General features: G+C 39.8%; 2 protein-coding genes across 3 annotated transcripts in view; one reads left to right on the top strand and one right to left on the bottom strand.

Moving 5' to 3' along the window:
- Nucleotides 1-10,704: 10,704 nt before the first annotated feature.
- LOC124967437 (translation initiation factor IF-2-like) lies at nt 10,705-12,225 on the bottom strand. Of its 2 annotated transcripts, none has more exons than XM_047529746.1 (2): nt 11,483-12,225; nt 10,705-11,348 (listed from the first exon to the last, which is right to left on the bottom strand). In XM_047529746.1, exons 1-2 carry the CDS (start codon nt 12,032-12,034, stop codon nt 11,286-11,288), a joined length of 615 nt encoding a protein of 204 aa, XP_047385702.1. In that variant the 5' UTR covers nt 12,035-12,225; the 3' UTR covers nt 10,705-11,285. The 2 variants fall into 2 exon arrangements, with proteins under 2 accessions (XP_047385702.1, XP_047385707.1); XM_047529751.1 differs by having other exon boundaries at nt 11,527-12,225.
- The window catches only part of Cibar1 (CBY1 interacting BAR domain containing 1), a 21,063-nt gene continuing 16,842 nt past the window's right edge, over nt 11,587-15,807 (top strand). Inside the window, exons 1-4 of the mRNA XM_047529733.1 lie at nt 11,587-11,836; nt 12,370-12,604; nt 14,853-14,921; nt 15,701-15,802. Of these exons, the coding sequence (XP_047385689.1) occupies nt 11,811-11,836; nt 12,370-12,604; nt 14,853-14,921; nt 15,701-15,802 (432 nt within the window). The 5' untranslated portion in view covers nt 11,587-11,810. The remainder of the gene's footprint in view (nt 11,837-12,369; nt 12,605-14,852; nt 14,922-15,700; nt 15,803-15,807) is intronic.

The following is a 15,807-nucleotide window of genomic DNA, read 5'->3' as shown; positions in this document are numbered from 1 at the left end:
AAGCAGGGGGTATCTCAATACCAGAACTTCAACTATACTACAAAGCAACAGTAACAAAAACAGCATGGTATTGGCACTAAAATAGACAGGTAGATCAATGGTACAGAATAGAGGACACGGACACAAACCCAAATAAATACAATTTTCTCATACTAGACAAAGGGGCCAAAAATATGCAATGGAGAAAAGATAGCCTCTTCAACAAATGGTGCTGGGAAAACTGGAAAACCATATGCAACAGAATGAAATTAAACCCCTATCTCTCACCCTACACAAAACTCAACTCAAAATGAATCAACGACCTCGGAATCAGACCAGAGACCCTGCATCTTATAGAAGAAAAAGTAGGTCCAAATCTTCAACACGTCAGCTTAGGATCAGACTTCCTTAACAGGACTCCCATAGCACAAGAAATAAAAGCAAGAATCAATAACTGGGATAGATTCAAACTAAATAGCTTTTCTCAGCAAAGGAAACTATCAGCAATGTGAAGAGAGAGCCTACAGAATGGGAGAAAATCTTTGCCACTCATGCTTCGGATAGAGCACTAATTTCCAGAATCTATAAAGAATGCAAAAACACTACACCAAGAATACAAATAATCCAATCAACAAATAGGCTAAGGAAATGAACAGACACTTCCAAAAAGAAGATCTACAAGCAATCAACAGATGTATGAAAAAATGTTCAACATCTCTAGTAATAAAAGAAATGCAAATCAAAACTATCCTAAGATTCCATCTCACCCCAATTAGAATGGTGATCATCAAGAATACAAGCAACAATAGGTGTTGGCGAGGATGTGGGGAAAAAGGTACACTCATACATTGCTGGTGGGGTTGCAAATTAGTGCAGCCACTCTGGAAAGCAGTATGTAGATTTCTCAGAAAGCTTGGAATGTAACCACCATTTGACCCAGTTATCCCACTCCTTGGCCTATACCCAAAGGACTTAAAATCAGCATACTACAGAGATGCAGCCACATCAATGTTCACAGCTGCTCAATTCACAATAGCCAGATTGTGGAACCAACCTGGATGTCCTTCAATTGATGAATGGATAAAGAAAATGTGGTATATATATATACAATGGAATATTACTCAGCCAGAGGAGGGGGGCCAGAATGGAGGAAGGAGGGACTGTATAGAGAAAAAAGAGGGGTGGGAAGGGTGGGGGGGAAAGGAAAAAATAACAGAATGAATCAAACAACATTACCCTATGTAAATGTATGATTACACAAATGGTATGCCTCTACTTCATGTACAACCAGAGAAACAACATGTATCCCATTTGTTTACAATAAAAATAAAAAAAAATTAAAAAGGAAGTGGAAGACTGGATGTCACCATTAAAGTCACCGGAGACAACATAGTGCAAGGCATGGCCCAGGATGCCCTTTGGGGGGCCCTCTCATGTCTGCTTTGCCATCTTCTTGATGTCATCATATTTGGTAGCTTTCTCCCGGGGGCATGTCAGATCCATGATCGACATGTTGGAGGTGGGCAGACAGAGGGACATGCCAGTGAGCTTCCCATTCAGCTCAGGGATGACCTTGCCCACAGCTTTGGCAGCATCAGTGGATACAGGCATGATGTTCCGGGCAACCCCACGACTATCACAGCCCAGTTTCCCAGAGGAGCAATTCACAGTCTTCTGGGTGGCAGCGATGGCCTACAGTGTGGCCATGAGTCCCTCCATAATGCCAAAGTTGTCAAAAGGACCTTCGTTAAGGGGGCTAGGCAGTTGGTGCAGATGATCTTGAGGAAGTTGTCATACTTCTTATGGTTCACACCCATCACAAATATGGGACCATCAGCAGAAGGGACAGAGTTGATGACCCTTTTGCCTCCACTCTTTGGGTGAGCTCCAGCAGCCTTCTTCACAGCAGTGAAGACGCCAGAGGACTCCACAGCATATTCAGCACCAGCATCACCCCATCTGATGTTGGTGGGTTCTCACTCCTGAAAGATGGAGATGGGGTCCCTTGAAGACAAGCTTTCCATTCCCAACCTTGACTGTGCCATTGAATTTACCATGAGTGGAATCATACTGGAACATGCAAACTACATAACTGGAATCAGTGAAGGGGTCATTGATGTGACAACATTCACCTGCCAGAATTGAAAGCAGTTCTGATGACCAGGAGCCCAATATGACCATATCTATTCCAACTTCCACCATGGTGTCTGAGGGACATAGTTGGCACTGCATGAGAAGATGTGGCTATCTATCAAACAGGGAGAAGCAGAGAGCCTCAACTACTAATAAACAGGTATCAATTTTTGTCTAAAAGTCAAAAACCTTTGCTTTATTTTTTTCATACTTTATTCACATTTCCTTAGTTTTTACCTAATGTCCATTTGCTTTTCCAGAATCTCATCTGGGATACCACATTGCACTTGCTTCTCATTTCTCCTTAAGCTCCTATTGGTCATAATAGTTTTCAAATCTTCCTTGTTTTTTATGATCTTGACACTTTTGAAGAATACAAGTCAGGTTTTTATAAAATATCCCTGATTTATTTGATGTTTTTCTCTTGATTATACTGGGGTTAGGGGCTTGCGGGAGGAAGACCACAGGTGTGAGATGCCATTTTTATCATGTCATACAAAGGTTACATATGTTACATACTAGTAACAATAATTACCACTTTCAGTACTGATCTTGACCACCTGCTCAGGTAGTTTTTGTCATGTTTCTCCACTATGAAGCTATTTTTTCTTTTTGTCAGTCCTGGGGATCAAACCCAGGGCCTTCACAAGCTTAGCAAGCACTCTACCACTGAGCCTTAATCCCAGCCACAAAGTTACTCTTTTTCCTATTTCCATGCTGTAATTTTTTTTTGACCACACATAAGAATCAGGCAGTTTTCCTCCATCTCCTTAAGGACAGAGTGTCTACAAAAATTGTTTGCAATTCTTCTGCATGGGAGATTTGTCTCTTTTCCGTTTCCTCATTTATTCATTCATTCAATCATTGATTCATTTCAGCAAGGATTCAGGGATATTGACCTTTTACTCTGGGTTATTTTCCATTACTATTTTGTTGCTCAATCATTTCAACTTCCGTCGTACTCTTTCAAGTGACTCCTGGGTCTCTTTGACACAACACCCCCATCTGTGTCTTTATCTTATTCTGTATAAATTTTTCAAATCAATGTGCAAAAAGATTAACGTATAAATAATTAGAGAAATGTAACAGGTATACTAAAAGTGCTTATACAGTGCCAGGCCCAAATACCTTAATGATAAATAAAATCAATGATACAACTTAGGTTACAATATTAGCTCAACAACATTATTTAAAAGTTTTACCTCATATTTTGAATTTTTCAAATGAGGAAACACTATGATATTAATAGAAAAAACCTTTTTGGAACATTTACTATGTCAGGTAGTATGCTGAGCATTTAATGTCTAATATTCCATTTAATCATCACAACACTCTATGGCTAAACCTTGCAATACATAAGATTTAATTTGGTCCCGGAATCATCAGAATCAATATCACCTGAGAAAGTGCTATAAATGCATGTTCTTGGTCCTCACTCCAGACCCACTGAATCAGAAAATCCAGGACTTGGGCAGAGAAAGCTGTGTGTCAACATAAACTCCAGATGCTCCAGATGTATTCTAATGCTTGAGAGAGGGACAGCATCAGACCTTAAATCCTGGTATTAGACATCAAAGTCCATCAAATCCCATGTGCTTAATTACTTAATCATATTCTCTCTCTATTACAGAGAACCAATTACCAGTGATTTCTGCCTAAATACTTGTCATAAAAGAGACATCTAGGGCAGTTTTGTTCTATCCCTTAGCTTCTAGTATTGGACCAAATAAGTGTATGTACTAAATTCACCACTAGAGGGAGCCCCCATATCCAGCCCCTCTTACAACAATCTTTAAAAAGCAAAAAAGTAAACAAAATCCAACAAAAAAAAAATTAAAACTTATTGGAGAAAAGTTTTACCTCTATGCATTAATATTAAGACAATTTTCTTGGTCAATTTATCACTGAACAGTTGCATTTTTGAAGTAATATTGTTCGGCATGAACCCACTGGTAACATAAACACAATCTAGCATGATTGGTCACTTAACCTGTTTGTTACCATCTGCCTTATGTATGTGTCTGTGTATGGTGCTAGGGTTGAAGACAGAGCCCTGGACATGCAAGGCAAGGGCTATACCCCTGAGTTCCACTCCCAGCTCCCAATTGTTCATTTCTAAAATGGAACCAGGGGAAGAGAGGAGAAAGCTCAGAGTAGCAAAATAATAATAATTTAAACAAAATAATCTAATTTAAACTGTATCATCACTTCTAAAGTCCCAAAGAAGACAGCCTGGAAAAGAATTCAGAGAAGGATCCAGTCGTTTGTGTGGTATCTCCTTCCACCTTCCTCAGAGAACTTGAGTTCAGGAATGGAACTTCGTCACCTGGTACATGACAAGAGTTCATTAACAAATGCTGAATAAATGAATCAATGTTAACTCTTTGCCTCCCCCAGACTCCTCTCAAGTCATTCCAAATAAATTGGAATTCATAAATGTTATATAAAATAATATCATGCTGTTTTCATAATATTCAAACATCATGTAGTAGTGTAAGAAAATTCAAGGCCTATAATGTTTGAAACCTGAAATAATAATTCCCTGAGATTTTGGAATTCTATATCCAAAAATGAATGGAATCTGAAATATCACTTCCTTTTTTTGTTGTTTTGTTTTGTCTTGTTCCCATTTGGAGACCAGAACTACTACTGAGCCATATCCCCAGCCTCTGTTTTCATTTTTTTTTTTTACCTTTTTTATTTGTTCTTTTTAGATATATATGCAGTAGAGTGTATTTTGACATATCATGCATACATGGAGTATAACTTGCCATTCTTGAGGTTGTGCATATGTGGAGATACACTGGTCATGTATTCATATATGAATATAGGAAAGTTATGTCCAATTCATACTGTCTTTCTTATTTCCATCTCCCCTCCTTTCCCTTCATTCCCCTTTGACTAGTTCAGTGAACTTCTATATTTCCTCCCCATTTATTGTGTGTTAGCATCTACATATCAGAGAGAACATTCAGCTTGGGTTATTGGGATTGGCTTATTTCATTTAACATGATATTCTCCAGTTCCATCCATTTACCAGCAAATGCTATAATTCCATTCTTCTTCAAGGCTGAGTAATATTCCATTGTGTATATGTACCACATTTTCTTTATCCATTCATCTGTTGAAAGGCATTTAGGTTGGTTCCATAGTTTTGCTATTGTGAACTGAGCTGCTATAAACATTGATGTAGCTACATCACTGTAATATGCTGATTTTAAGTCCTCGGGTATATGCCAAGGAGTGGGATAGCTGGGTCAAATGTGGTTCCATTCCAACTTTTCTGAGAAATCTCCATACTGCTTTCCATAATAATTGCACCAATTTCCAATCCCACCAACAATGTATGAGTGGACCTTTTCCCCAAAATCCTTGCCAACATATACTGTTACTTGTATTCTTGATTATTGCCATTCTGATTAGAGTGAGATAAAATCTCAGTGTAGTTTTGATTTGCATTTCTCTAGAGATGTTGCTAGAGATGTTGAACATCTTTCCATATATTTGTTGACCAATCCTATTTCTTCTTCTGTAAAGTATCTATGCAGTTTGTTTGCCCATTTATTGATTGGGTTATTTGGGGTTTTGGGTGTTTTTTGAGTTCTTTATCTATCTTGGAGATTAATGCTCTATCTGAGGTACAGGTGGCAAAGATTTTCTCCAGTTCCATAGGCTTTCTTTTCATATTCTTAATTATTTCCTTGCTGTGAAGAAGCTTTTTAGTTTAATACCATACCATGTATTGATTCTTGATTTTACTTCTTGAGCTTCAGAAGTCTTGTTGAGGAACCGGGCCTACTTTTTCTTCTGGTAGGCAGGGGTTCTTTGATCTAATGCCTACATTCTTGATCCATTTTGCATTTTGTGCAGGAGGAAAGATAGGGGTTTAATTTCATTTTACTGCATATGGATTTCCAGTTTTCCCAGCACCATTTGTTGAAGAGGCTATCTTTTCTCCAATGCATGTTTATGGCACCTTTGTCTAGTATGAGTAACTGTATTTATGTGGGTTTGTCTCTGTGTCCTCTACTCTGTACCATTGATCTTCATGTCAGCTTTTGTGCCAATACCATGCCATTTTTGTTATTATAGATCTGTAGTCTAATTTAAGGTCTGGTATTGAGGTGTCTTCTGTGTCACTTTTCTTTCTAAGGATTGTTTTGGCTATTCTCACACTCTTATTTTTGCAGACAAATTTCATGACTTTTCTATTTCTATGAAGAATGTCATTGGAATTTTAATCGGAATTGCATTAAATCTGAATAGCACTTTTGTATACCTTCCTTCTTTCAAATATAGAATGTCATTTATTTTTGTTAAGAACTTTGCTAAACATAATCTATCTTGAGAGAGCATGAAAAGAGAATGGAGGGTACCTGCTGCAGTGGAAAGAACATTAGAGAAAGAAGACAAAGAATTTAATTCCAGTTTCCCTACTATCTCCCATGTGATCTTGGCCAAAGTACTCAACCTTCCAAGTCTGCAGCTCTGCTTTAATCAGATGGATGTGTCCTAAGAGAAAATGTAACCATAAGAAAGACATGGTCTCTGAGTAGTGAAAAGACTTGAGAGCAATTGTGCTGATACACGTTTTGAAATGCCTGTTGATAGGAGAATAAGATCAAGGACCCCAGATCTCAGAAGAGTTCCTAAAGTACATTCATTTCGTATATTGAGTGGAGACTCATAATACCTATTTGTTCAACAATTTTTATACAGCACATGAGGTTTTTGCTAAAAGCTTTATGTTACCTGACGAATAAGCTAGCCCTTGCTCAATAGGTCAATACCTTCACACTGACACTAAAATAAGAATTGTGATAATTTTATATGTTGCATGACTGGGCCACAGGTGCCCAGATGTTTGCCACATACTATTCTGAGTATGACTTTGAGGGTATTTCTGAATGAAATAATCATTTTAATCTGTAGAATGAGCAAAGCAAATTGCCCTCTTTAATGTCAATTGAAGATCTGAATAGAACCAAAAGACTGAGTAAGGAGGAACTGCTCCTACTGGCTGCATGACATGGGACATCAGCCTTTTTCAGGCTTCTGACTAGGACTGAGGCATAGGCTCTGGGGGTCTGGATGCCTCCAGATCTCAGACTAGAACTCATACTATCAGTTCTCCTAGTTCTCAGGCCTTTGGTCTTTGAGACTTCACATTGACTCTCCTGAGTCTCCAGCTTAAGGACTGAAGATCTTGGGATTTCTCAGCCTTTATTTAATCACTTGAGTCAACTCCTTATAACAAAACTCTATGGGGACTGGGGCTGTATGTAGCTCAGTGGTAGAGCACTTGCCTCGCACATGTGAGGCACTAGGTTCAAGCCTCAGCACCACATAAAATTAAATAAATAAAGATTGTGTCCACATACAACTAAAAAAATATATTTTTAAAAAACTATATGTTATATTAGACACATACACATTCACACTATTGGTTCTGTTTCTCTGGAGAACCCTGACTCATTCAAGAACCCCAAACTCCTTACCATGGTCAAAATGGCTGGTATTATCTGAACCCTGCCAACCCCTCCAACTACATCCCATAGCCGCCTCCTCCATTCCAGCCTTATTGGCTTCCTTCCATTTTACCACACACAAGAGGCTCCCTCTACAATGGGATCTTCACTCACTCATTTATTCATTGATAAAGTCAAGTAATTGTCTAATTTCTACTGTGGGACTAGCACTGTGGTAGTACTAGGAATACAATGTGAATAAGACCTCAAAGTATCTAATTTCAAGGGGAATATCCTAGTCATGGGAAACTGAAATAACATATTAGCATATAAACCAACAGGTTAATTTCAGAAAGTGATATGTGCTTCAAGAGAAACAAAACTGGGTGACAGCAATTTGATAATCAGAGAAAGCCTCACTCTGTAGGTGCTTTTGAAGCACGGTCCCATAATGATGAAAAGGGGCCATCCGTGTGACGACCTGAAGGAGTACAGTAGGCAGAGAGAATGACAAACTTAAAACTGACTCTGAAATAAGCTTGATCCATGCTCGGAGCAGAAAGTCACAGCGGGGCAGTAAGAAGGTAGGTGGGGATGAGATACTGGTCAGAATTAGGATTCAAATTTTTATTTAAAGCATACAGGGAGCTTTGAAGGGTGACATGATTTTATTTACATGTTAATTATGAACTGCTGTGTGTAACTGTGGATGTGAGGAGACCAATAATGGGGGAGGGAGGTGTTGCAGTAGGGTGAATGATAGTAGCCTGGATTATGGGGATGTACAAGCAACGAAGGAGGAGTGATTCAGGATATGTTTTGAAGGTAGAGCAAATGGGAACTGCCAGGGTGGGTGGGGAAGAGAAGGGTGACTCCTAGGTTTTTGACCCAAATGATCAGCTGGAAGGCAGTCCCATTTCTGAGACACGGAATTCTGGGTAGAAATAGAAATGAGAATGGGTTTGAGGAAGGAGGAGACAACTTACCTACGCTGTCCCTCTCACTGGACAACTCCCTCTTCACCTCGTTAACCCCTTCCCATTCTTTAGATCTCAGCTCAAATGTCACTTTCTCAACGAAGTCTTTCTTTGACTAATTCAAACCAAAGCTTTTTTTTTTTTTGGTAGAATATTTATTAAGGATTTCACAGATATTGTAGTAATTGATAATTTGGTGTCCAATATTGTTATTTCCATCTTTAAACTCTGGAAATGTGGTAAAAAGAACCAGTTTCTGCTTCCAGTTGCTGAGAGAATTCCAATTACTTTGTTCTCTACAATTAAGTCTTTTTTAAAATTTTGATTCATTGTACACAAATGGAGTACAACTATCATTTCTCTGGTTGTACACAAAGCAGTCATACCATTTGCATATTCATACATGTAATAGGGTAATGATGTTTGTCTCATTCTATTACCTTTCCTTCTTCCACCCCCTCTCCACCCCTCATTTCTATCTACACAATCCATCCTTCTTCCATTTTTCCCTTACCTACCCCCGCCCCCATTATGTATCATCAACCACTTATCAGAGAAATCATTTGGTCTTTGGTTTTGGGAGGATTGGCTTATTTCACTTAGCATGATATTCTCCAACTCCACCCATTTACCTGCAAATGTCATAATTTTATTCTTCTTTATGGCTGAATAATATTCCATTGTGTATATATACTACAGTTTCTTTATTCATTCATTTTAAGGATGTATTCTCTTGGTGCCTGTGTTAGATTGCAAGAGTAGCCACTAATCCTTCCCTTCTCTTTGCCAACCGCCCTTACCTTTAACAAGTGCCATGCCTACTCACTCTGACTCTGGTCTGGGCCACATGTCTTGCATCAAACAAAAAGATATCAGCAAATGTGACACAGGGAGAGACTTGAAAGGCACTCATGGAGGGGGACTTGTCCTGTCTCGCTGGTTTGGAACCCTGAAACACATGAACAGTCCTGGCTATCCTGCTGGAGAATGAGAAACATGTTGCCCCTACTAGCAGGCTGCCTACCCCAAGACATGTGAGGCCCTCTGTATTAGTCTGGTTTGTATTACTATAATGAAATAACTCAGCCTAATTTTATTTTAAAAATAAAGGTTTATTTGGTTCACAGTCTGCTGTGGTTTGGATATAAGGTGTCCTCCAAAAGCTCCTATACTAATGCAGGAATGTTAGGAGGTAAACTAATTGGATCCTGAGAGCTGTAACATAATTAATCCATCTTAGTTCAATGCACTGGGTGGTAACTGTAGGCAGGTATGGCATGGCTGGAGGAAACAGGCCACTGGAGGTGACTCCAGAAAAGGTCCATCTTCCTGTGGCCCTTTCCGCTGTCTGTTTGCATTCTGGATGCCTCACTGGGCCAGAACAATGGAGTTGGCCTACCATGGACCGAACCTCTGAAACCTTGAGCCAAAATAAGCTTCTCCTCCCAAAAGTTGTTCTTGTCTGGTATGTTGGTCACAGCAAGAAAAAGCCAACTCAAACATGTCATCCAGGAGGTTCAAGGGTAAGGCACCCAAATTGGTTCACCTCTAGGGATGACTCATGGCAGAATAAGTCTAAAGGACAACAGCATGTGTAGGAGGAAAAGATCCTATCAGGGTGAGGCCAGACTCAGGTTGTTATAACAACCCTCTTGAGAGAACTAACCAGAATCCCACCAGAAATTCCTTAATCCCTTCCAAGGGCAGGGCCCCAAAGACCCAAGGTCCTCCCCCTAGGTGCTACCTCTTAAGGGTCCACCACCTCCTACTGGCCAGACTGAGGTCCAAGCCTCTAACACATGAATCCTTAGGTAGCACGTACAAACTATACCACACCACAGCACCAAACAAAATCAGCTGACACACCAAGATCAGATGACCCACCAGCTTACCAGAAAGGTAGGAAAGAGTCAAGCTGAACAGAACCAAAGTAGAATCCAGCTCACTCAGAATCCTGAGCTAACCAAACGATTGTTGTAGACACTGTTTTGTGGTGACTTATTACACAGCAAAAGCAGATACAGTAACACATACCTTAATTACATATATTTGTTTGTTTGATTAGCATCTATCCCTCCCCCAAGACTATGAGCTCTATAAAAGGCTGACTCTTCTGACTTTAGGTTATGACTCCATTCTCAGAGCCTAGCATCGTACCTGGAACACAGCAAGCATTGAACAGATAACTTGACTGAACAAGGGGAGAAGAGAGGTACACACTGTAACGTGAGAGTAAGAGGAGTTCTAAAAGTGAGGTAATAAAGGTCTTAGGGACATCCCTTTGTGCAAAATACACTTTTATCTTGTCACACCGAGGTCCTGAGAGATACAAGAGTAAAACCATATTTCCACTGCCTTAAGGAGCTCAAGGTTAAGAAACAGCAAAAAATCAGCGAAGTGTACCACTGCAAAGGGCCCCCAGGCTGCCTGGATGAGCCAAGTGTGGGAGAAGCCCAGAGGGCTTTCTTGAGGCAAATAAAGCTTGAATTTAGACTCAGATTTATTTGGAAGAGCACCTTAAGCAAATGCCAAGAGGATAGAAAGGACATGGGTGTTCAAAGGGGGAAAATGTGTCTCTTTATCTCAGTTGAAATGTCTGGATCCTCATCAAACTCTCAGGCCCTTCAAACAGGGGACTCCTGGTTCTTATCTTTGTATTATTCCCAGAGTCTAAGAATCTTTTCCGCAAAGTAGGAACTCAGTAATTACTTGCTGAGTAAACGAAAGGTTAAAGATGAGGTGGTAAGCACTTCTCCTTCCAAAGGCACCTTCCGAGAGTCCACAGTTTCACCTTCAACACGGAGAAAAGCAGACAAGAGTGTAAGACAATTTAGCATAAGCAGAGCCTGGACCCCACCGGCCTTCCGTTTCGTCTCCCTCCTGGTGACCAGTTGATTGGCCTTTCTCTCCTTCGCCTACAGCCAACTGGAAGAACTGGGCACTGGGGGTTTGGTAAGAGCGGCGCTCACGCAGGATGAAAGGTCCCGGCTTCCCCTCCGCTGCCGGCGCCCGCCCCGCGTCGCCCCGCGTCGCCCCGCGTCGCCCCGCTGCCCGCTCGCGCTGGGGCTGGGCACTGGTCGCCTCGGGCGTTGACCGTGGGGGCGCGCGCCGCGTTTCCATAGAAACGCCCCGGCCGGCGCGGCGGCGCGCGGGGCGGGCTCTCGGGCTCCCGGAGGCGGCGGCTCGCGTTCCGGAGTCTCTAAGCCCCCGTCGTTGGGCTCCGGCCGAGGGTCCCTGGCGGTTCGCGAGCAAGATGCTGAGGCGCAGCCTGGAAAACCGGTAACAGCCCGGGGCCTCGCTGCCCAGGGCCGCCCTTACGCGGGGGCTCGGGTAGGGAAAGGAGCCTCTCTCCGAGGGCCCTCCGCGCGGAATTCCGAGCCGGCCCGGCGGCTGCGCGGCCCTCCCGGCGCCCTGGGGCCGACCTCCCCGGGCTGCAGCGAGGGCCCGCGGCAGGGCCGGCCGCCTCCCACCGCTCATCCCGGCCCCGGTCCCTCACGGCCGCTGGCGGGGCCGAAGCCCGAGGAGCTGCCGGGCGCCCGGGCCGCGCAGCGCGAAGCGGCACAAGCAGTCGCAACCCCGCTGCAGTGAGGCCCGCGTGGTCCGGGCCTGGTTATGGGCCTGCAGGGTCTGGATAGGGAGGCCAGGGTCGGAAGGGGCCCTGGCGGAGCGCAGTGCGCCCGGAAGACCGTGGGATCACTGAGGGGGTTTCCCCTCCAGGCTGCAGATTGCCGGGAGAATGTTTGCATATCAGATTCACGCGAAGCCATCTCATCTTGAGAATGTTTTGCTTTTTGTGTCACCTTTTTCTCTAGGGACGCTCAAACCAGACAACTGCAAGATGCTGTCACAAATGTGGAGAAGCATTTTGGAGAGCTGTGCCAAATCTTTGCTGCTTATGTACGGAAAACTGCCAGACTGAGAGACAAAGCAGACCTCCTGGTGAATGAAATCAACGTGTATGCCTCTACAGAGACCCCACATTTAAAGCAGGGCCTGAAAAACTTTGCTGATGAGTTTGCCAAACTTCAGGATTATCGGCAAGCAGAGGTATGGAAAGAGGTCAGAGCGACTTTGATATGAATGAGCCAGGAAGTAGAGGATGAAGGAACCCTGAAGACTTTGATTATAACCTACCTAACTGCAGTGGCAAACACATACTTGATGATAAATGCATATTTTCTTGTCTGTAACATTGTGTGAGTCTATTAAAGGGAAGTTTCTTTGTGATTTATCTTACTGTTTTAAACTAAACTTTGAGTCTTTGAATTCTTGAATTTCCCCCACTTCGTTTGCCATCTTTGGCGAAGGGATGTCGGTGTACAAAGGGTTTTAAACCTAGTACCTTTGGAGAAGAAAAAGTATGACTTGGGTCTTGTGTGCACCTAAGTACATTTTTTAAAGTATGATGAAGATGGAAAATGTTGAGACTGGCATGTGAATGAGTGAATGGTTACTAAATGGGCAAGATATTGATGCTTTCATGATCTAGACAGCTAATAAATGGCAAAGCTATGATTTATATCATAGAAGCAAAGAAATTGACAATGTGAGATGAGGTTGGTTTGTGTGTTTTGCTTTGAGTGGCCAGGGACTTGTGATTGTTTTCTTTCTACAGCCCCCGTTTTCCTTTTAATATTTTATAAGCACTTTCACTTGTATTTATTTTGTTTCAAAACACAAGTTAACTTGTCAGCAGTTGCCTAGTTAGAACTCCATTTTTTTTTCTTCTCATCAGTGCTTTTTAGTTCTTTTTTTAAAGCCTAAAACAAATTTCAATTATCAAACATAAAATGAATATAACAATATTTGAACCCATCATTATACATACAAAAATTTGAGTAGAAACCTCTTGGGTACTTTTTAGGAAAATGTTGAGTTCTTGTCATTGAACATATCTCTGGTAATAAACCACTCTGAGTTATACATGAATACATAATTGGGGATTTGTTTCAAAACTAATTTACAATCACAGATAATTATAAAATCTTATTGTAGTCAATAATTTCCCCCTTTCCAGAAAACTTCAATGCTATTTATCAAATAGCAAAGTGAATTGATTTATTTTGTTCTCCTTTTATTTTCCTTGCTTACCAAATGGTGGAGGTGCTAATGAACAATGACAAAAGGTAGGCAACTGAAAGGAGAAGAGGAAAAAAAAGGCTATGAAATCCTTACCCTGTATAGTCAGTGTATGGATTATAGAAATAGTATAGACTACACTGCCCTGATTATTCATGGTTTTGACTTTGGAATTCCAAATATTTAAATGTTCTATGAGAACTTGATTTTTTTTTCCTTCATTTTCCTAAAATCTTTTAAAATGAAACATTTTATACATTTGGTTTATAGAAACTAAAGGAAAATCAATATGAAATGAAATGATTTTACATTAGGTAAACGTGTGTCCAAAAAAAGCTTTTCTACCATAAAAATATGTTCATTTTTAGTATTTAAATAAATGTCATTTGCCTTACCTCACAAAATTTTAATGTCCAAGTGTTTTTTTTTTTCTTACACTATATTTTATGTATGTACTTGCTGGTTTAAAATAAAGTTTCTTCAGTTCCTTCTACTAGTTATTAGTAAAAGAATCATTCAATTATTTTATGTGATTAAAACTATAATGTTTAAGAAAAACTGTTCAATTCTAGGTAAAAAAAAAAAAAAGAGTTCAGCAATATGCTTGATCAGCAATATAGACCACTTGTGATCTAGGGTTTGATAATTCACAAATGGCTCAGAAAAAAATTGCAGCTAATATAGTAATCCCTAAGCATTTTTGCTTTTGAGGATTATTTTCAGTATGCAGTATCTTTCAGCTTCAATTTTCTGGAAAGTTGAAGTATTATAATTCAGAACTAATATCTATAAAGTGTCTAATACTATGTTAAACAACTGAAAATGGTGGCTGTATTAAAATTTGAGATGTCTTAAAAGGTACCTGAAAACTACTACTTTAAGGTAAAACACTAAGATTGTGTGACATGAATCAGCTCCTTGGAAATCTCAGACATTTTTTTGTCATACTGTATACTGGATATTTTTCTGCTTTTATTGTTAACTGTATAGCTTACCAGTTTTTAACGTGTTTGAGTTTAGATTCTATCTTAAAAATTTCTGGTGATTATTGTTTTACTCATAAAGATGGGTTAAAAAGTGGTTTTTAATTTAAAATTTAAAAGTTATTAATCTGTACAGTAATTATTTCAAGTTAAACAACATTTTATTTCAGCACTTAAAATTTGATATCTTTATATGTTTCTTTTCAGTTACATTTTATAATAATTTTCAATAGGTTGAAAGACTTGAAGCCAAAGTAGTTGAACCTTTGAAAGCTTATGGAACCATTGTAAGAATGAAACGGGTAAGTAAATCCATTTTCTTATCCTATTAGTAGGTATTCTGGGAAAGGACATGAGATTTCCAAGTATCTTTTTAATAAAAAGTACAAAGTAACATGTAATCATTCTGTTTACATACTCTGAAAGATAAATTTCTTGGCTATTTAAAAATAATGGGCTGTGGTTGTGGCTCAGTCATAGAGAGATTACCTGCCACGGGTGAGGTACTGGGTTTGAAACTCAGCACCACATAAAAATAAATAAATAAGAAAAAAAGGTATTGTGTCCATCTACAAAAATGATGTGACTTGATACTCATCTCCTACCCCACTATAAAAAAAAAAGAAATATTTTTAGTGAGTTTACTAAGGAATCTACAGCAGATTAAGACATTACTATGGAAATGTAAAAATATTTAATATTTATAGTCATGAAGACTATATGGACAGAAATTATTTTACTAAATGAATGTTTAAAATTTTTAAAATCAATGTATAATTTACATGTAATAAAATCCCTCCGTTTCTAAGTGTTCAAATGTATATGCCCATGTAACCACCACCAGTCAAAAGTATACATATATATAGTCTATGGTTGTAGCTTTGCATTGAAATTGTCATTATTTTGAGAGATTATTAAAGAAACACACATGCCCCCTCTCTCCCTCTTTTTCTGACATACCCTTTAGTATTCATAATTCCTGTGATAATGGTGCCTGAATAAAAATAAAAGCATTCTTCCATTCATAAAACAATGTTTTATTTCTTAAATCAGAAATTAACAAAAAAATGCTTATTTGCAGGATGACCTCAAAGCAACACTAACAGCAAAGAATCGAGAAGCTAAGCAGTTAAGTCAATTAGAAAGAACACGTCAACGAAACCCATCTGATCGACATATAATTGTATC

The sequence above is a fragment of the Sciurus carolinensis genome, chromosome 1, assembly GCF_902686445.1.
Source record: "Sciurus carolinensis chromosome 1, mSciCar1.2, whole genome shotgun sequence".
Lineage (NCBI taxonomy): Eukaryota > Metazoa > Chordata > Mammalia > Rodentia > Sciuridae > Sciurus > Sciurus carolinensis.
The sequence above is the reverse complement of the archived record's forward strand: the minus strand, read 5'-3'. Positions and strand labels throughout refer to the sequence as shown.

Excerpts from the sequence above, each read along its gene's own strand:
- LOC124967437 (XM_047529746.1), bottom strand. The coding sequence starts at position 12,034 with ATGAGCGGTGGGAGGCGGCCGGCCCTGCCGCGGGCCCTCGCTGCAGCC. Across the intron at positions 11,349-11,482 it reads CCAGTGCCCAGTTCTTCCAG|GTGAAACTGTGGACTCTCGG; the intron begins TTGGCTGTAGGC and ends TCCGTGTTGAAG.